Genomic DNA, 21,032 nt, shown 5'->3' with positions numbered 1-21,032 from the left:
GCATTTTCAGATTGCATTCCCTACATGTTTTTCTTAGATTTCCTGTTGGCAAATTTGACTCAAGGGAAGCTTTTTAAAATAAAAATTCAAATACTAAATTTATGAAAGTTAATACATAATCAGACTATGATGAAAGAAAAAAGGTTGACATTTTTCCAAATCAATTAAAATGTTTGCAAGCAAAACAAAAACATTTGTTGAATATCAAAATGATTGCAGGGTTAGGTTACAACATATTTAAGGATTTGAAGATCAATGAATACTGTTCAATATAAGAATTCAATAAATAAGAGGCCAATGTTGACTTTGGAGGAGCTGCAGAGATTAGCAGCTCAGGTGAGAAAATTTGCAGACAGAATTTAGGAATCCAAACTACATAAGGAGTTCATGAAAGAAAAATCTGAAGGAGACGAAGTGTTGAGCAAAACGCGACTGATGGGGAAACATGCTGGAAAATCCAGCATCCCCAAAACATGGTTTGGGGATGGCAGCATCATTCTGTGGACAATGAACAGCTCATCATTTGTCATTTCCTGGACAACAGACAAGTGGACAATTTTCAGACAAGAACCTAAAGAAAACCACGCTTCGCAGACCTTTAGAAACATACTGCAGGTTTTTATTTACACTTGTCATGAAAAAGAAAATCAACATGGCGCATGTGAACACAGAATACACCACCTCATCCCTCCATGCAGGTCAAACGTAGCCGCCCAGACTGTACAACATCTCAGCAAGCAGCAGAGGAACCTGGCCTCAGGCACACCGTAGCAACCACCAGGTACGTCCACCAAACTGAAAACTAAAGCCGTCATACACAATAACCGACAGCAACACATGAAGCCACAAAAAGTGTCCGAAGCGAGTCCGTGGTATCATTTTGTAAAAATGAGTGAGACACTGATGAATCCAAACACTGTTTTACTGCACATCTCTACGGCCACACGTAAGCAATTTACCTCTCTCATTACGAACATTTACAAAGAACTGTGACAGCATTAGTAAATAACAAGCAGGAGATGCTGAAGCCTGTATAAAGTTGGTTGTCCTATGTTTGCAGCCTCGCAAAGACGGGCCGAGAGTAGGGATAAGGTGCAAAACCTCTCACCAGTCGTAGATCCTGAATCGGATGCAAGTAGTGATACATTTGTGATGTCCATCGTCTAGAAATAGTGTTTTTTCTCAGTCAAGCTCAGGTAGGCATGAAACCAATTTATCATTAAAAAAAACAACATTTTTTTAGAAGGTGAAATGGACATTCATGTCTGACAATCATTCAAGCAAAAAGAGCTAATTTGGTAAATCTGAGACAAGCTGCTTGCTGCAGAATTATCTGTTTTACAGTGTTTCCACTTGCTCCAGTCAAAAAAGAAAAACAAAAAGTACAATAGATCCCATCAGAACCCGCAAGCAAATATAAATTAAAATAGCAGGAATTTAGCTTTACAGTGTTCTCAGCTGGACAGAGAACCGGCAGTAACTGCTGTACCTGAAGGCAGCAGTTCCTGAACCTCGAGTCAGAGATGCCGAGCTTCTGAGCAGCCAGGATTCATGCAGCAGGCATGACCGTGAACACACACACACACTCGCGCGCGCACACACGCCTACAGTTATTGCTTCAAAGCAGAGCGCGCACACTCAAACACAATCAGTGCTGTTGGACTGCAGAAAAGACCAAATTAAAACATGGAGGCACCTTCAGTTACTGCATTACCACAACCTGAAGATAATAAACACACACAATCAAGTGACAAAGCAACAAAAAGACTCACGATAAAAATGTCACAACTCAAACGCTTTCAGGCAAATACTGACACTTTACAAACTCTGCTGCAGACATTCTTTGGTCATGAAATGGACTCAATACATACATTTCTGCAGATTAGGAAACATGCTGCCATACAAAGAGAACAGGAAGTAACTAACATGACAGGTTCTGGACAAGATGACTGATCTTTAAAGAAACCAAGAAAAAGATAAACACTGTGAATGTTTGACAATTTAAAAAGGCCTAATATGAGTGTTTCTTTAATAAAATTTACATATAGAAAGCAAATACTTCAGCTGACACCAATACATGTTTAGTCATTTCTGCTTTTACCATCTAAGCAGAGGACTGGGATGAGAATCAGCCAATTTTCCCAACATAGAAAGTCAAACACAAAGAAAATTTGATTTTTTTTTTTTTGTCCCTTGAATTCGCCAAAATTAATAACTCTCTCCGTTTTCATAAGTACATCAACAAAGTGGACAAAAATATGCTTTAATGATAATCTCATGCACCGGCTGTAAGGAAATCCAAAACATTTTCAGGTTTTATGTGTTATTATCTTCAGAAACAGAATAAAAAAACTAGTATAGATTAAAACTGTAGTTAATAGAACAAGCAAAAATGCAAATTTTAGAACCCAAAATTGATTTTTAGTTAAGTGAAAACACTGAGAAAATTATAATACTTCAGATGTAGCTTTATGACTTTAAGTTGACAATTTAATTGCTGTAATTATTTAATGAGACAGGTGTGATCTGCAGGTGAAATCAGAAAAAAAGAAATCTCTTATTCTACTAAAAACTAACACCATTTTTGGTCAATAAATGCATCAACGTGCTTTGCTGCACAAAATATAAGTTTGGGACATTTGCATTGATCCATTATTTTGGGAATTTCTTCACGTTCCATAGGATTAATTGCCTCTAATATCTTTACAGAGATATTAGAGGTACCAACTTACCTGCAGGATACTTTTCTTCTATTACTGTTTGTCCTTAAGAAAAAAAAATGTCACTATCAGAAGTGAAGATAGTTATTGGCCTAGAAAACACAGACCAGTCCATTTTTTTCTGCAGTTTTCAGAACCTAAATATGCTTTTATTTTTGGTTAACAGGATTTTTTTTGAAATTATACTTTTATAGGTAGTGCTTTCTCACTTCAAACGCATGAATTCAAGAGTGCTATAATAGACGTGTAGAATTACAAGCAGATAATAAGTTACTTGCATTTATCTTTGTATGGCAGAGCTGCACTGAGCCGAGTCGGTTCATTCCCCGGCGCAGTGTGACACTAGCAGACATGAGCAAAGATCTAAGCAGCCACCTCACAACTGCTGACGATGCCGAACGCCGATGGAGGCCTGAATACGAACTTAAAGAGGTGAGCGCGGATCCACCGTCTCCGCTCTCTGGCAGTCCACAGGAGGAGCAAAAGGCACAAAAACAGATACGGACGGTCCCAGCTGATCCCACTGCATCTCCGCTGCATCTCCTCCGCACCACGGCTAGACGGCCTATGCAAATGGGAGTCTTTTTGCGCTGGGGCGGTCTTTCATTAGTGCACATTAAAAATGACAAAGACGAGCCTTCTTCTGCCCGCTGGAATATAAAGGGTTGAAGGGAGGGAGTTGAGGGGCAGGAGAACACTGAAGATCAGCCCTGGAGCTCCTCAAAGCACGTCTCGCAAACCCGAACGGGCTTCTTGGAGGACGGCGTGAGGGCGTTCCTCGCTGAACACTCGCCGCAGAAGATATTCCCGCAGTGTCGACAGTGGTGCTGCAGATTCAGAGAAGGAGGGAGGGAGGCAAATGAGGGGCACTTACTAAAGACAAACAGGAAGCAGAACGCGTCGCTCGCTGGGAACAATGAGGAGTTCTCACCTTCCTGACCGTGACGGTGAAGCCTTTCCCACAGGCCATGCAGTTCTGGACTTCATGGTCCTCTGCCCACTTTCTGGTCAGACTCTGCGACTGTTTGATCTGCGGGCGTCGACAGCAGCAGTCACACTCAGGGAACAACGTGATCAACCCGCCTGTGAGCTGCAAGTGCAGCGCGGCCAGCTCACCTGCAGCGACTGGTTCTCTCTGCCGAGCTCCTGCATGGCCGCCGTGGTGTCGTCCAGCTTCCTCCGGAGCTCCACCACTTTGGCCTGGAGCTTCTCGATCTCGCCTTCACCTGCGACGCACCTGCAGGGCAAACGGCACAGATCACTAATGGGTGTATATACTACTTGGAGGGATGAGAGGTTTTTTCTTTTGATTTCTCCTCATTTTCTGAGGAACCTGATTAGGACAGATTTAAATCCACTTTTTATGAAGTTTAACCCTCACTGAGCTGTGCAACTAGTTGTCTCTGCATAGCCGTTTACCGAAAATCAAATCGTCTCTCCAAGCGTTCCTCTCATGTTTGTATTATCAAAGTCTGACTAAAACAACTTTCTTTGTCCAAGAGTCCACTGACCTCTCCAGAAGAGCCCGCCGTTCGTCCTGGTTGTTCTGGACTGTAGCCTCCAGCACAGCGATCTCCCCTCTCAGCTCGTCCGTCTGCTTCTCCAGCTCGCCGACTCTCCGCTGGCTGCTCTGCCACTCTCTCTTCAGCGTGGCCACGTTTTCATTCAGGGCCGTGACCTGCACGCTCAGCTTAGCTTCAGCCTCCTCCCCGAGCTTCACCTGCTCCTCTCTGGCTCGCCTCTCCGCCGCCTGCAGAAGAAGAGCAGAGGAGCGGATCGCTAGAAGAAGAGGCGGCGAGGGGATTAGAGGCATTCACGTGGAGGGGGACTTACGAGTTGATCCTGGACTTCCTTTGTCTGGACGAGGAGCTGCTCCTCTCGCTTGCTCCTGTTGTCCTTGGTGACCTGGTGCTCCTTCTTCTCCTCCTTGAGCGCCCCCTGCACGGCCTCCACTTGACCCTGCAGCTCCAGTTTCTGCTGGATCAGCAGCTGCTTGGCTTCCTGCAACTCTCCTAGTTCCTAAGGAGGAATTATTAACAAAGGTTCAGGTGCTTTCAAGAAAGGATCACGTGTTTATGAAAATAAATAGTAAATGGGCTGAATTTATAAAGTGTTTCTCCAGTCATATTCAAATGGCTTTCCACTAGTAATTTTTTTTTTCATAATATATCCGATTTTAATAATTTTTTTCACGTTCTTTTCTAAAAAAAAACCATTACAAATGACCATAAATATTTTCAAAAAGTGACTTTGATTTCAATCATCCCTTCAGGATGATAATTTTTGTTTACGTAATTATGAGAACATGATCATTATTAGCTGAGTAAAGACGTAATTTTAGGGTTATCGCAGTCTGGTGTGAGCAGCGCTGCTCAGTCCGTGTGGTTCCTTCTTCAAAATACTGATTTGTTTGCATGATCATTTCAAAGTCCTGTTACTGATAATTTGACACTGATGTGGTAAAAGATGACGTATTTCCTTATCTGTAAAACTTATACCAAAGTATAATGCCACAAGACACTCAACATTGCTCATTTTAACTTTCTACCTTTTGTGTAAAGGTTCTCATAAGATTACTCCTTCCTTCTCCTAATATTATGGCTTTATTCTGGTATTATTTCGACTCTATTGTTGTTATTCTGGTCATACAAAAAAGAAAAAACCTTAGACTAGCCCTAATATTTTGTCACAGAGTTGACCTGAATTCAAAGTGATAAAACATGCTTGTCAAGCAAAATGGCAGCCTGGATGGGCTGACATCATTCTGCATGGAAACACAAAAAGTGTACAGGTAAAAAAATAGAGAAATCCACACCCAGTTGAACCCACTGACTCCTGAGTTGAACTGATGATGAGTTTAAAACGTCGCTGAGTTCATGAGCTGACCCACCTTCTCACTTTTCTCCGCCAGCGTTTTCAGGTCAGAGGTCAGTTTGCTGCTGTTCTTTTCCAGCGCGCTCTTGGCTTTGCTCAGCTCCTCCGCCTTGCTTCTCTCCTTCTGCAGTTCCTCTTTAACTTGACCCTGTGTCAGTTCTCACATGCTTAGCAAATTATGACAACACAATCGTGAACATTGCTGTTCAAACCCTGCGACCGACCTCTTGCTTTTGCAGCTCCTTCAGGGCTTGTTCCTGCTGCTGGAGCTTCTGGTGCCGTTTGGAGAGTTCTTGCTCCAGTGTGGACCGGGCCGCCTTCAGTTCCTGGATCTGAGCCTCTAAAGCCGTCTGATGCGTCCGATTGGCGGCCAGCTCCTCCTGAGCCATGCTCAGCTTCTCCTCTGAGCTCTGGAGACACAAAACATCTCTTAGTTTGTGCAAGACCTCAGAAAAGTATTCACACTTTGTCACGTCACAACGAGGACCTTAAATGTTTTGTTTTTTTTAAAGACAACCTATCATGCTTTCTTGAATCAATAAGTCTAATCACAAAATCATTCTTAGACAATGAGATTTTAATCTGCTCAGTTCTGCATATTTTGAGCTCCTTTCGGAACCAACTGTTTTAGGGCCTCCTGTCACTTTAAATCCAAATAAGCTGCCGTTGGCCACGCCGCAAACTTAACGTTTGCACTGGCATGTGAAAATGGCTGCAAACAGGTGTACATTTATACAACGTACATGTTTGAAAAGCAGAAGTGGAGCCTCCTGCACTACCAACACAAATACAGCAAATTTCTTTCTGGATGGTAAGTCAACCAGAAAAAAATCTGTTTTTAGAAGTAGTTGAGACCCAAATGGAAGTACAAAATTTGTAGTCAACATATAAAATTCCTCTGGAATACACAGAAAATAGCTGAAACTGTTAAAAGGAGTCCTTTTTCTGCTGGGCACTGTGAACCTGATTTGCATCTGGTGATTTTTGTACCTTTAGGTCTTGACGCAGAGAGGAAACCTCAGAGTCTTTGCCGTAAAAGTCGGACTGAAGCTTTGAGAGGTTTTCCTGGCTTTGCTGCAGGGACTGCTGCAGCTCCGCCGCCCGGCTCCTCTCAGCGGTCAGGTCCTGGCTGAGCTCTGACACCCGAGTCGCCAGTTTCCTCTCCTCCTCTGCCTGGAGAGGAGAATCAAACAAACGTATGCTCGGATCCTCCTGTGCATTATTTCAAAGCTGCTCGTCGACGTTACAGAAGATCCTCACCTTCTTGACAGCTGCTTCCTGCAGCTCAGCCACTTGGCCGCTCAGCCTCTTCGCCTCCTTCTCCATGGATCCCTGAACTGTCTTCAGCTGATCCTGCAACTTCTTAAACTCTTCCTCCTTTCCCTTCAACGTCCCCTGAGTCTTTGAGTGCTGCTGCTCAAAAGAGGTGAGCTGCGCCTTCAACGTTTTCTCTGCCTGACATTTGAGGAATCACTTATGAGTAAAACCTGAAACGGTGAAGCTCGGCTGCTTTTCAGAGCATTACCTCTCTCGATTGCTCCAGCTGCTCCTTCGATTCGTTCATTTTCTTAGTGATGGCCTCGTTAGTTTTCAAAAGCTCCTTTCTTGTCTTTTCAATAGACTTGTCCTGAAGGTTAGAGTAGAACAATCCTTAAAGTTTCTGTTTTTTATAAAAGAGTGGTTATTTAATGGATCCAGGTTGAAGGTCGACCTCACCTTGTCCTCCATGGCTGATTTATGGTTCTTCCTGTCGACCTCCAGCTGATTCTGACTCTCCTTCAGAGCCTTGTTGGCCTTCTGCAGGCTCTCCTGAGCCGCTCCGAGCTCCTTCCTCTGCGCCTCTTTCTCCTGCTGGGCCTTCTGCAGCTCTGCAGCCAGACTCTGAGTCTTCTTGCTCAGCTCCGCTTGCTGACTTTGTCCCTCCTGAGTCACCTTGTTCAGGTTCACCTTCAGAGCCGCCATTTCCTGCTCACAGCGCTCCAGGTGCTGCTGCAAGCCACCTTCAGCTGCAGCCTTTTTCTGCAGCTCCTCATGCAGACTCTTCGTTCTAAGTGTAGAAAAACACATCAGAGCCGTTAAAGAAGCCAAACGTTTAGAAATGCCTTCATAGATGTGAAGCTACAATGCGTTTCTACTGAGCTCACCCTTCCTTTTCTGTGTCCAGGGAGCGCTGCAGCTCCTTTGCTTTCCGTTTCACCTCTGAACTTTCCTTCTGCAACTTCTGCACCTCCAGCTGGAGCTGATCTCTCGCAGTCTGCACTTCCGCCGCCTGAGACTCCAGTTTCTGTTCAAATCAAAGTGTTGGTTTTTAAGCGCACGCCGCCAATGGCTGCGATCGTGTTTCTAATACAAACCTTGCTGAGCCCTTCCAGCTGCTCCACCCGCTGCTCTGAGGCCAGCAGTTTGTCTTTACATTCCTTCAGGATGCTCTCCAGCTGGGCACTCTGCTCCTGTTTGTCTCTGAGCCTTTGGGCCTGATCCTCCAGCCTCTTCTGAGCTTCGCTCAGCTCCTGCACGACACATCACGGACATTAGAAGGCGGTTATATGGAAAGACAGGAAACATCGCAGAAAACTCAAGAAGCAACTGTTTCAGGAAACAAAAAGGGGTAAAGCAGTTGGATTTTAGCATGGAAATAAAATAAATAAATAAATAATCAGCGCAAAGAAAAAACCCACCTGCTGTTTGTCCTGCAGAGCATGCTGAGACGTCTCCAGGCTGTTCTCCAGGTTGGCCTTCTGTGCAGCCTTGGCCGCCTCCGCAGACAGAAGCAGCTCCGTTTTGGCCTTCAGCTAAAGGAAAACAGACGAATGAAAAACTTGTTAGTCCAACAGGACAGCACAGTGTTTGAAGTTTTGACTTAAAATCAGCCGCGTTCGAGTGACTGACGTACCTGAGCGTCCAGCTGGGATACTTTCTCCTTGCTGTCGGTGAGCTGGGCGGTGAGCTCAGTGACGGACGTCTCTAGGGTCTGCGCTCGGTCCTGGGCTGAACGCAGCTGGGTCTTCTGCTCCTGCACCTGCTTGTGAAGGTTGTCCTGGGCCTGCTTGTTGCTCTCCGATTGGTTCTTCAGCTTGTCCGTCAACTGCGCAACCTTTAAAAGTCCCGTATGAAAAAATGAGGGCCGGAGCGATTAATCGGATCAATTGTGATGAGTGGATTACTGAAGTAATCGTCAACTGACTTAACAATCGATTAATCGCTAACTGGAGTTAACGATAAGAACACCCTCAGAGCAGTAATGAAGCCAAACTTGTACAAAAAAAATATATACACTTTGCATTTAACGTAAAAAAAATAAATAAATAAACAAATATGTTCTACCCAGAACTCCACAAGTAGAAATTTAAGCTTCATCTGGTTCAAATTGTATGAAAAAATCCGTTAAGCACCTTTTTAATCCAATTATTATTTTATTAATTGGTTAATAAAAAAAAAATCAACAGATCAGTCTAACTATGTTAAGTCAAACAGAACGGGTTGAGCTTCTCACATGTTGATGTAAGAAAGGGTTATTTATTTATTTTTTAGCTGCAGATGCGTCGTTTGCTGCAAATGATCAAGTGTACACTAAAGGATTGCTGTCGTTGCATTTTAACATTTTTATTTTCTTATTTGAAGGGGCTAAAAGAAAAATCGACATAATTCACCAATTTTCTATCCGATCAATCAACAGAGAAATTGATTGAATAAATCGATTACTAAAATAATTGTTAGTTACAGGCCTAGAAAAATATATCAAAGATTTTGATTTACTGGCATTTGTACGGCTCCAGACATTAAAATAATATAGCGCGTATGACATAAGCACATAAAGGTATAGAACATCATGATACAATTATGGAAAGGAAGGAGACCACAGAGCAGTGCAGAGTGTGCGGGCCTCCACCTGTTCATGCAGTGCATGGTTCTTCTCTTTCAGCTGGTTGAGCAGCGCCGTTTCTCCCTCCCCAGCCTGGATTTTGGCACACAGATCCTCTCTCTCCGCTTCCAGCTGGCTCACAGTGTCTTTACTCTTCTGAAGCAGAGCCTCCAGGTTCTGGATCTTCTGGTCTTTGTCCCCAATCTGACGCAGCACCTGCTCCAAGTCATTCTGCAGAACAATGCAAGAAAACATTTCATATTTAGTTCTGCTGCTGCAGTGTCATGCTGTGGGGACTTGAGAGTTGAAACTGAGGCACAGGTTTAGTTTCCCGCAGGGCGACAACACAAAACACAGAGCAGGAGCTAAACTCCAATGGTCACGCATATTCATGTGTTAGAATGGCCTAATGAAAGTCCAGACCTAAATAAAACTTGACAGAAAGCCCCCCTGAAGACAATTTTTCAAATATGTTCAGAGATTTTCAGTCAGACTGAGCTCAAAATGCGAAGAAGAATGGGTAAAAATGTCAAGCTCTACATGTTGCTGTTTTATTTGTTTTAAAAGTTTTAAATCAAAGGGGCTAAAAACAAATGGATGCTACTCTTGTTATTGCATCCTTTTCTTTCCACTTTAAAAGTAAGCACTGTAGCGTGTTGGTCGACCATAAAACCCCAAATAAAACCAACGTCTGTGTTCATATAGTGGCAAAATGTGAACAAGAGCAACTGATTTTATTACTTTGGCACTGTGAATAAATATCTGCTTTCTCTTGGCCTTCCAGTCTCAGATGAGAGTGGGTGTTGTTGTGCAATACCTGCGCCTCCCGCAGTTTGCCGTTGGTGTTTTGCTGCAGCGCCTGAAGCTCCTGGTGCTGTTGCTTGGCTTTCTCCAGCTGGTGCTGCAGGTCCGAGTTCTTACTGCAGCTCTCCTTTACCTGAAGTGAAACACAGAGAATGTTTGTTCATTTTCTCCTGTTTTGCTCCCAAAAATATGCCATTTTAAATCCAAGTTGTCTTCCCCTATCGACTAATAAGAATAAATCTTGCGAGAAAGTTTCACATTCCCACCTGTTCTTCAGTTCGGGAGAGTTTGAACTGGAGGTCGGCCGCTTGCTGCTCTCTGTCCTTCAGTTTCTCTCCAGACAGCTGCCTCTGCTCCTTCAGACGGCCCTGCAGCTCGCCTACCTGCCGCTCGGCCTCCAGCAGTTTGGCATGCAGCTGCAGGGGCACCAGGAAGTGTGAAAACGCAAGACAGAAAGATTAGAAATGGAGAGAAAAACATACTTGCACCTCTAGAACCTGAGCCTTTTTGTTCTGCATAACTGCGACTCAAACGCTGAGTTTGTACAATAATGAGTTGATAAAGGGGTCTCTGTCTCAACATATAGGACATGACGATTAACGAGTGCTGTGTGAGCTGAGCTTTGATCTGAATGACTCAGTTGTTGTTGTTTTTTTATCTGTCTGCACACAGCTCTTGTTCTGCACGCTACTCATCTCACCTGACTGATCTCTGTCTGCTGCTGGGCACCTTGGCTTTCTTTTTCCTCCCTCTGATGCTCCAGCTGCTTCCTCTCCACCTTCAGCTCTGCGTGTTTCACCTCCAGCTCTACTATCTCGCTCCTCAGCTTGGCCGCCTCCTCGGCCCTCTCCTCCAGCTCGGCCTGGGCCTTCTGAAGGGACGCTTCGGCCCCCGCGGCTCGAGCCTGGAGCTCCTGCACCTCCGAGTCCCGCTCCCTCAGGCTGTCCTGGACGCCCTTCTTGGCGGCTTTCTCGGCTCCCAGAGTGTCCCCCACTTCTTGAAGCTCCTTCTCCTTACGCACAAGTTTCTCAGAGAGACTCTAGGGGGGAAAAAAACAGAATACGTTATGAGCCTTCTGAAGAGAAACATAAGTAAGACTGTGTTTCTTGTGGTTGGCCTGACAGGAATGATGTCACAGTAGATCCTAATACCTTTGTCTTTTATTCACAGTTCCTACACATTTCCTGTTTTCCAACAAATCTTAACAATTTCATACAATAGTCAGCCAGTTTATAACATGCAAGAACAAAACGTGTTCATTATGCATCTTTTTAGTGTTATTGTTTCTATAAGCATTAAAAGTTTCTAAACGGTCAAAATGCAACTTAGAAACCAATATTTCATTCATCTTGTTTTTATCATGTTATCTTAATACAGATGGTTGCTCTCCTTATGAGGGGACGACACAATCTCTAGCTGTTTTATTGAGTTTTATAATGGCTTCAAATCAGGATAAAGAAATTTTGTGCCTCTGTTGTCTTGGAAACAGTTTCAAATACATTTAGAAACGAGACCTTGAGGTCACGTCATCATACTTATCTTATTAACGTATTATCTCAACCTTGTTTTTTTTTTGTACACAAACTTGTTATATAAAGAAAACAAGACCATGAGCTTGTTGCTACAGTCAGTTAATTGTTATTATATCACAATGACAAAACCATGAGTTCTTGTCTTGTCAAAATACGTTTGACAAACAACTGCAGAAAAGTAATGAGACTCTGAGATGGTTTTCTTTTGGGGGGGAATATAGTTATCCATTTATCTAAATTTCATCATATGTCAAGATAATGAGATGTTGGGATTGATTTGTCAGGGTAACAAGAACTCGATTTAGTGAAAACAGTCTCAGTATTTCACTACATGCTGAGATAATGAGATGGTTTCGCTTGCTTCAGCATCCTGAGATAGCGTTACAGTACCCATTTGTCAACCTCTGACATTTTTACAAACACATACAGTAACATGAAAACTTCCAAACTAACAAGCACCTACACAAAATAACATTGTGGCATTAAACGGAGGAGGGCAGATCTTAATATTTTGGAAGAATGAAACAGGTACATTTATAAATACACCATTCTACTTTTCTCATACTTATGCAAACAAGAAACATGCTAAAAGAAAAACGTCTATAGTTAAAACAGTTTGATGTAGCGCCTCGTGAACTCCCACAGCCTGTGCGATAGGAACAACGGAAAGGAACAGTCATGAGGCCGGACTGAAGTGCGGTATGTCGCCTCTGCATGGAGAGCTCTTTTCACGGCCCGGGATCTGGCAGCAAGCTCGATAACAGAGTCATAGAGAACAAAATGCTGGTGACAACGACGTGGGCGGCCAGCCTCAAACTGTAACAGGACACACGGATTCAGCAGATGAAATCCAACAAGTCGAACGGACACTTGTGCTTTTCTTTTTTTAACCCTCATCGTTAGTTCATCTCTTAAAGTCTACTTTGGTGCGTCTCCTTTTCTCAAGGTTAGACTTAAGAGACCGATTAACCTCCTGATGGTTGCTCAACTGGCCTCTAATAAACCTATGTACTGTCAGAAGAAACAGGGCACCAGACTGGAGGATCCACCACTGTAATCCCTCTGCTATCTGTAAACAGACACCTTCTCCGCGGGCTGTGGGACCACATCTGAGCCCGATGAGCGACACTTTAATCTCCGCGCTACATTCTTCTCCTCCCATTGCACCAGTCACATTACCTGGCTGTGGTTAAATTTCACACTGACTGACAAGGATGGCGACCAACTATCACCCCCTGCTGGTTTAATAATAGTGCTCACCATAATATTTGTCAGCAAGTGTCTGTTGCTAAAAGCGGTTAGTGACATCGTGACACTGCGTTGCAGAAAGGGAGGCTCGCAGACAACAAGACGGCCGCTGGTAAAGCTTGTGAGAGTAACTGGTGGAAAAGTGAAATCCCACACATTTCCAGCAGCAGCTATTTGTTCAGGATCACATGACTGTAATGGATGTTTCCTTCCGCTGCTGTGTAAATATTACCTGACATTGTTGCTGCAAATTATTGAGATTTCCCTGCAGCTCATGGATTTGTTGCGTGTAGACAGCGGCTTCCTGTGGACCCTTCTCCAGCTCGGCTTTTAGTTGGGATATGGTCATCTGCACATCAGCAGACCTGCGTTAGAGTCTTGGCAAAAGTCCTTACGCGTGTATTCAATAAACTACAGCAAAGAAGGGATGGGAAAAATGAACTGCAAAGCAATTAAAAGTAAATGGTTACACAAAAAAATGCTTGAAAAGAAGTTTCACACTACTTGGACAACAGAAAAATCTGCATTCGAAAAGAAAAACTCCTAAAGGTTAAATTAAATTGGTGACCGACTAGAATCGACCGGTTTTACCTCCAGTTTTTGAATCTTGTGTATCGAAGGGATACAGTGAGTGAGAGGCACAAGAAGGAGGGAGGGGAAGGAGACACGAGGACAGAATGTGAGTCAGGAAAAAAAACAGCAGCAAGCATCAGTTTCAGGAGGACAAACAGTTTGTAAACTGATGGAAATAAGGGAGTATTTGACACAAAATGGGTTTAGTGTGTTTGTTTTTGCCTTTGTCTTTTTAATGATTCATGCATACGAAACACAAATTCCTCTTTATTTAACATTAAACCATTCATATTCCTATCTTTTGTTTGAAAAACTCATTGAGATTACTTGTTATTTAGCTGTTTGATTGCATTTGTAAAAGCCTAAAATTTATGCTACATTCAGGCCAATGAGTGTATGTAAACTCATCATTGGACCAGGACACAATTTGTCAATCTTTGAGTTTTGCATCGTAAAAAGTATCGTTCGCCATTTCTCAGCTCAATGTGCTCAGCAGGCGCTGCTCACTGCTAAAAACGGGTTCAATATGCAGCCATTAACATCACTGTGATGTTAATCATGACAGAGAGAAAATCTATTCAGAATATGGTTCTTAGGTAAAAATAGAACTGATAGTTGAGAAAAGAAAGGACTCAGAGCCTGAAGCTACATGATGGAGCTATAAATACTCCTCTGCTCCAGAATGCTGGGAAAAGAAATCTCTGAATTATTCACGAGGAGGTAATTAAGAGCAGCAAAATGTGCGGGGCAGTGGTATACGAGTGAAGTGAAGATGGTGAGCGGTGGTGTTTTAGCACCCAAACCTCTGAGGTAGTGTAGTTAGCCTGCAGCTCTGTGTAGTGGCTTTTGAGGCGCTCGGACTCTTCCTCCCGCTCACGGGTCATCCTGTCCATGAGCGTCTGCACCTGGACCAGCTCCTTCTGTAGAACCTCCACATCCTCCACTCCCGGCCGCTGCAGCTAGGGGGCAGAGCGGAGACACCGGGTCACTCAGGAGGCTGACAGAGAGGAACATCAGAGCTGCTGGGCTGGAAGCAAAAGCTGAAAAGAAGGAGTTTTGTGTGTTTACCAATTCTGTTTGAAGTCTCTCATTCTCCTGCTTCTCCCTCTGCAGCTGTTCGCTCAAACTGGAAACCCTCTGATTGGCAGCTTCCCTCAGGCTTTTCTCCTCGTCATAGCGAGACTTCAGGTCTAACAGATTCGATGTTTTTCAGAAATCAAACAATTAAATGCCTTAAAAAAACTTTTAAAAAGTAGGAAAATGTGTCCAGAGCATAAAATAAAACACATTCATCTAGAAAAGGTAAAACTGGAGGTGAAAGACAAAGAAGAGAGGTATGTGACATGGCAATCTTTCATATACTATTTCAACAAGATGAGTGGTTGTATGCACACATTTTATTATTTTTATTATTATTTAGGAAATACTTCAATTTATTTACCGGAACTTGTATTTTAGTGTGTGTTCAAGAAAACTCAATAAAGAGATTTTTTTTTTTTAAAGAAAGCAAAATGTCCACACAGCTTTCAAGAAGATGTGAAAACAACACAAAGGCAGCTTTGAGGTTGACAGCGGTTGAGTAAAACAGAACTTGAGCTTGTTAGCTGACCCCCAGACTCTGACCTCATAGTCTCCCAGTCCCACACTGACCTACTATCTCTGTGGCCAGCTGCGCCGCCTTCTGCTCAAACAGGTCTTTCATCTGCTTAATGTTGAACTTCTCCGTCTCTGCTTCCACTAACTTTCTTTCGAGGGCTGAGGAAGAAAAACATCCAGCACATTAGCGACAAATGACTGAAGACTCCATCTCAACATGTTCTTTGAACGCAACGCTTCACCACCTGAATCCTCAGCGCTTATCGGTCCATCGTTCTGTGGAGCAGAAGGACAAAGGAAAGCATCTTTACTGATCACACAGTTGTGTATTCAGAGGGCCAGTGCTTTACTGTATTATGCTAAATATCTTAAAGGATTTACTTGCTTCAGTTGTCCTTGAACTTTGTCCAGTTCTTTCTTTAGTTCTCCAGAGAACCATCTCTCCTCCTGATGAAAAAAAGAGGACAAAAGTAGATCTTACAGCAGATGTTCTCACAGCTCTGCGACACTCACTGCTTTGAAACTTCAACCTCACCTTGAGAGAAGCGTGGAGATCCTGAACCTCCTGCCGCAACATGGTGAGGTCTTCACTGAGGGGAGGAAAGAGATGGATCAGGACGGATCAGGACAATGTTCTGCCGCTGACGCGTGACCTTACGGTATAAATTAAATTACATACTAAGAGAATTGGTTGCACTGGCTTTAATTTAGGTGTATCAGTGTAAATAAAAGTATGCCATACTTTTCTTAAAAACCGTGCGTTTTTTCCCCCTACATTTCATAATTATGCTCTACTTTGTGTGGATCTATCAATTAAATACCACCAAAATAAAAAATATTTTGAGAAGGACAAAAAGTGAAAAAAGTTTAGGAAGCACGAATACTTTTGCAAGTCACTGCAGATGTTAAAACTAGCCTCACCGCGTGGGAGCCACATGAGCAGGGAGGTCTCCAGTGTCGTGGAACAGCTCATAGTGTTTGAAGAGTTCGTCTGCAGAGTTGTGAGACTTCATGCACTGAGGACAGATGAAGCCCTGGAGACAGAAACGCGTCATCACATGCTAAAAACGTCATATCTAGGCCGTTCAGAGCATTTCAGATCCAGCATTATGTTAGGAAAACGTTACCTCGGACGTCTGGTCGTGGTTCAGGTCAGTGGTGGGCTTCTCCGATTCTGCATTCTGGGAGCCTCCCTTCCCAGGAGTCTGCAGACGACAACACACACTTTGACTAGAGTGAATTAATATAAATGCTACTTGTTTAATCACCTGACTGACACAGAGAAGAGCTGCAGTGTCTGTAGGCTCTATATAAAGCTCCACATAATTTAAATTTTATTGTAATTGGTAATTGCTGTGGGCAGGAAAGATCTCCTGTAGGGTGCATTGTGTATTTTATTGCTGCAGTGATTGTAGTTATTTATTCTGTTTTTAAATCAGAGTAGCATAACCTTACACAGAAAGTACATCCCAACGTCACAGCAGCCATTTTTATAGTTAATCATTTACCTTCTCTCAATGAACTGAGTTCCTGAGAACTTTTAATTAGTAATCCATATTTTTTCCCTGGGGCATAAATATGATGTGACTCAGAAAGATATTTGTCTTTCGAATTGCTTCAAAATGGGAAAGCCAAGGGAACGCCCCATTGAAATAACACAGATGTGTTGAATGTTGCTAGATAAATGGAGTCAGAGGCCTTTTCTTTTCATACCAACAAGTCAAAGCAACTCCAGGTTAAGAGTCTCTTGACAAGTAGCCGCTAAGCTGGATTCAAACTCACCACTTTTTGATTGCAAGACAACTATTCCCTTCATCCCAAGGTCATCCCAAAACGGGAAACACAAGAGAACATAATTAAGAGATTTAAAGGCAAAAGGAACTTTGATGAACAGTGCTGGGCGGAAACTTGAGTTTATTTTGTCACAGGTTGAGAGATTTGATAATCAATGGGAAAAAATCTCAAGCTTTTACACATTTTTACCAGAGGGACCAATAAGAGTGGAGCTGACATCTCCACCCCTTCCATGTAAGACCTACTGCTTTGATTTTTCTATTTTCATTTTGAAGAATTTCACTGAGTAAAATGTTGGATCCAGGGAATATTTTAAATGGGATTTTCTCTTTTTAACACCATTGTGCAACAATGGTCAGCTTTAGATATTTTTACAATGAAGTCTGTAAATACTGACAATGCTCTGAGGATGCATTTCTGCTCAAACATTGTCAGCTCGCAGTGTTGCAAAAGAAGAGCAGCAGAAGTGTTTTGGGTCCAAACCACAAATTGTAGACTCTGCAAGAAGATGATCATTTCCAACTCCACAAACAACAACGACAACATTTTTATCATTTTAGTAGATTTATATTTCTTCTGGTCATTTGGAAGAAAATTAAGCATTCTAAGTTATGCTACTGAGTTTAATCCAAAAGTGAGAGATATTCCAATTAAACTATGCATTTTTAATCAGGGTCATTTGAGCCCATTGTCATTTTCTATCTGAGTTTCAGTACTAAAATAGGATTTTGTTGGGAAATGACTACATTAATGAATGAAGTCTGTGTGATATACATTGTACACTTTACACAGCTCGTTGTTCGGAGCTGACTGAAGAAGCGATAAACAATTTGTCTGAAAGCAGATTGAAGGTTTGCGTCATGGAACAACCTTTGATCCAGATCAAACAAACAGCAAGCTTATAACCTCACGACACCGTCATCAGCAAATCAAAAACACTATTTATCATAAATCTGAGGTTTTACTACCGTTGATTCAATGTCATAAAATAAAATTTGATTCTGGGATTTATTGATGAACATTTTTAGCCCAATACACCCTTAAAACATTTAACATGGAGGAATATCACTTATAGCTGGTGGAAGTTGTGACCAAAGGTCAGAAAGCAGTGACGTGAGGCAGTAATGAAACTACAGTATCGTTTAGTCGCCCGATAAATTGACTTGACATTGCCAGACTCATCAGACATTAATGTTCTGACATGTTGGATTCCAGCTAAAAAGTTCGAAGTAACTGTTTGGTTTAGAAATAGTGAGGGAATAGAAAACAAAACAAAACATTTCACGAAGAGGACACCACTGGTGCCTTCTGTAATTTAATCTTAGTATTAATCCAGCTGTGCTGTGAAAAGCCTCAAAGGTTTACAAAACAAACAGCATCCTAAAGAACAGGAAACACAGGTTAGTCATATTTAGATCACTATGAATCACCAACAATGTTTCTAGTCTTGCAACATGGAGGATTCTCAATTAGACCTCAATTAGACCTTGATCTGGCCTTTGACTGTGCCGTTCTTTCAGAGGATGTGATCTAAACTTTCATCTAAACCATTAAACTGTAGCAATGGTTGTGTGTTTAGAGTTGCTGTAAAAGCAACTCAAAACTCTAGTTAAATGACTTCTGGTGGAGTAATTAGTTTTCTCTGGCTGAATGAAGCACTTGTTACAGACTCAGAGGATTTTACTTGGGCTGAAGAGTAAAAATTACATATGAACACATGTGGCATGACATGGGTGTGAATACTTTCTCAAGGGAGTGGAGATTTTTTTTCTAAATGATGAGAACGCATCAACCAGCCTCAAAAATACAACCTAATGCTGATTATTACTTCTTCAAAACAGAGTTGTACTTTAATGCTAAATGACCTGAGGCACCCAGCCATCAGCAGCAGATGCCTTGATTCAAGGAAATTACATTGTTAGGTCTCAATGGACCGGACTCACTTCTTAATCACATCACATCCCACTTGCGTGCTATTTAAGCTGGTCTGGAATGTAATCTGGAAAATTTAAAGGTCAGGTGTATACTTTAAACCTGTGTTTATAGTTTTTAAACCAAGCCTGAGATTTGTCTGAGTGGTGGATAGGAGCAAGCCAGTTACCAGCAACAATCTAAAGCATGGTTTTAATAGGTAACCTTAAAATTCACATTTGTATTTTTATCTTGTACACATGCCAGAAAAAGTATAGAAGTGGCCAGTTTTTGCTGGCTCAATGGAGGCAGCACAACCTCCCTCCACAATCTGTTCCTGCAGACTGCTGGTCAGCTGGAACTTGAGCAAATTCTGTTTAAAACTTGTTAGATTCTCCGTGTTACTCCATTAGACCCAGAATGGCAAACTGTATAACTTTATGATTTGGTTTTTTTTTTAGCAGCAGGAGTATTACGTTTTCTTTTTAAAAAATACAAACAAAAAGAGCACGTTATGTGTTTTTTGTTGTTTACACTGTGATAAATACCGTGTTATTTGAACACGTTCTAATACTAAAACAATCTCCTACTGGTTTGTGTGCTTAGTGAGAGGTTTCATTTTCCTGCAGAACAATGCTGTAACCATCAGGAAATATAACTTCCGTGTCGTAGAGAACCGATTAAAACCACATTTATGGAAAAATATCTAAGTAGAACACTGCCTGTAGCATTATGTAGCTTCATATTGTATATGCCCCACATTTCAATCTAACGGGTGTCACTATAACGTACTCTCTGCTTTTCGCTTTACCTGTCACTGGTTATAAAGTTATGGCTGAATAGTTTAAGTCGGCGAGTCATGTGCTCCAAGTGTACACAATGCGGGTAGCAATGCATTGTGGTTAATGTGGTCCAATGCGAAAGCTTTTCAGCTCAATTTAGTACGTTAGTCCAACAACTTACTCTACTGCCAACCATATAGTTTGTTTATACATACATTTATAAGCCTAGTTACTTACAACGCCTGTTTGCTTGCTCATAGAGCATTTCTTCAACGCCTGTAGCTAATGATAGCGTTAGCATCTGATGAATTAAACCACCGCTAACTAAGCCTTAGTATTAACATTAACCGTTCCTTTTTCATTTTACAGGTTTCTACTGTCGTGTAATAAAGCCAAATAAATCTGTATTTTGTTCGGAGAACCTATTTTCATTACTGTCAACAGTACAATCATTCAACTACATCAAGTTAGCATGCGCTAATGGCTAGCTGTGTCATCTAAATGAAAGGAGCGCTTGATGTTTCCACCCCAACGTGACGAGATTGAGAAGCACTCCGGACAAGGAATCCACGAACCATAAACACACACAAGCCCCACAAGCCCCGCCCATCAACGGTACGTCATTTCACTAAACACGCGCACCCATCAAGAAACCAGACACAGATGGGCCTGCGTCTTCCAGGGAAAACGAACCGCTATGCTCAAAACAAAAGCGATCCCGATTGATAAACCTCACAAAGGCTTACCATTTGAAGTATCCGTCTGAACATGTCCTCGATTGGGTTTGTCACGACACAGAAGCTGATCAGTTGTCAAAATGCAAAGTTTACGTGTGGAAACAAGCGAACACCTGACCAGGCTGTGGGAGAAGCGGCGGATGGGCGGGTCGTGGAGGGGATGGTTGAGCGGCTGCACTCACCGTGGCTGCTCATAAAATTACTGTCAACACAGAGCTGTCATGTTCTGCTTCATTGACAAGACTGTAAATATAAACGATCAATCATATTGTATTTATATGTTTCATATACAACATACTCTAGAAATGTTCAACCCTTACGCCTTTTTTAAAACTTAAACACAAGAGACAATAAATGTTTAACACACGTTAATATCTCCTAAAAAAAAAAAAAAAGCTTAACAAAGAATTTTTGTCCTAGTTAGTTTCCTTCTCATTACTGATACAGCTAATAGTAACAACAGGGCAACTCAAGATTTTATGGGGTCCCTAACCCTTACCCTAAGCAGAAATGTTTAATCCATTTATTCCATTTGGGAGGCCCACTACCAGCTAAACCCGTCATCATAATTATGAAATATGAGCTCAGACACATACAGA

General features: G+C 42.3%; 1 protein-coding gene across 2 annotated transcripts; it reads right to left on the bottom strand.

The window, feature by feature from the left end:
* Nucleotides 1-593: 593 nt before the first annotated feature.
* On the bottom strand, nt 594-20,611 carry eea1 (early endosome antigen 1). Of its 2 annotated transcripts, XM_028031509.1 has the most exons (30): nt 20,443-20,611; nt 16,337-16,414; nt 16,131-16,243; nt 15,745-15,799; nt 15,591-15,656; nt 15,455-15,485; nt 15,264-15,368; nt 14,682-14,803; nt 14,417-14,572; nt 13,632-13,646; nt 13,273-13,389; nt 10,961-11,299; nt 10,527-10,676; nt 10,274-10,393; nt 9,484-9,687; nt 8,488-8,688; nt 8,273-8,386; nt 7,949-8,104; nt 7,739-7,878; nt 7,311-7,641; nt 7,120-7,221; nt 6,855-7,049; nt 6,585-6,767; nt 5,819-6,004; nt 5,611-5,742; nt 4,554-4,739; nt 4,232-4,470; nt 3,837-3,957; nt 3,652-3,750; nt 594-3,547 (listed from the first exon to the last, which is right to left on the bottom strand). In XM_028031509.1, exons 1-30 carry the CDS (start codon nt 20,464-20,466, stop codon nt 3,425-3,427), a joined length of 4,203 nt encoding a protein of 1,400 aa, XP_027887310.1. In that variant the 5' UTR covers nt 20,467-20,611; the 3' UTR covers nt 594-3,424. The 2 variants fall into 2 exon arrangements, with proteins under 2 accessions (XP_027887310.1, XP_027887318.1); XM_028031517.1 differs by lacking the exon at nt 13,632-13,646.
* Between the last annotated feature and the right edge of the window lie 421 nt (nt 20,612-21,032).

The sequence above is a fragment of the Xiphophorus couchianus genome, chromosome 2, assembly GCF_001444195.1.
Source record: "Xiphophorus couchianus chromosome 2, X_couchianus-1.0, whole genome shotgun sequence".
In the NCBI taxonomy this organism is placed as follows: domain Eukaryota; kingdom Metazoa; phylum Chordata; class Actinopteri; order Cyprinodontiformes; family Poeciliidae; genus Xiphophorus; species Xiphophorus couchianus.
This window is presented reverse-complemented; position numbering and strand designations above follow the sequence as displayed.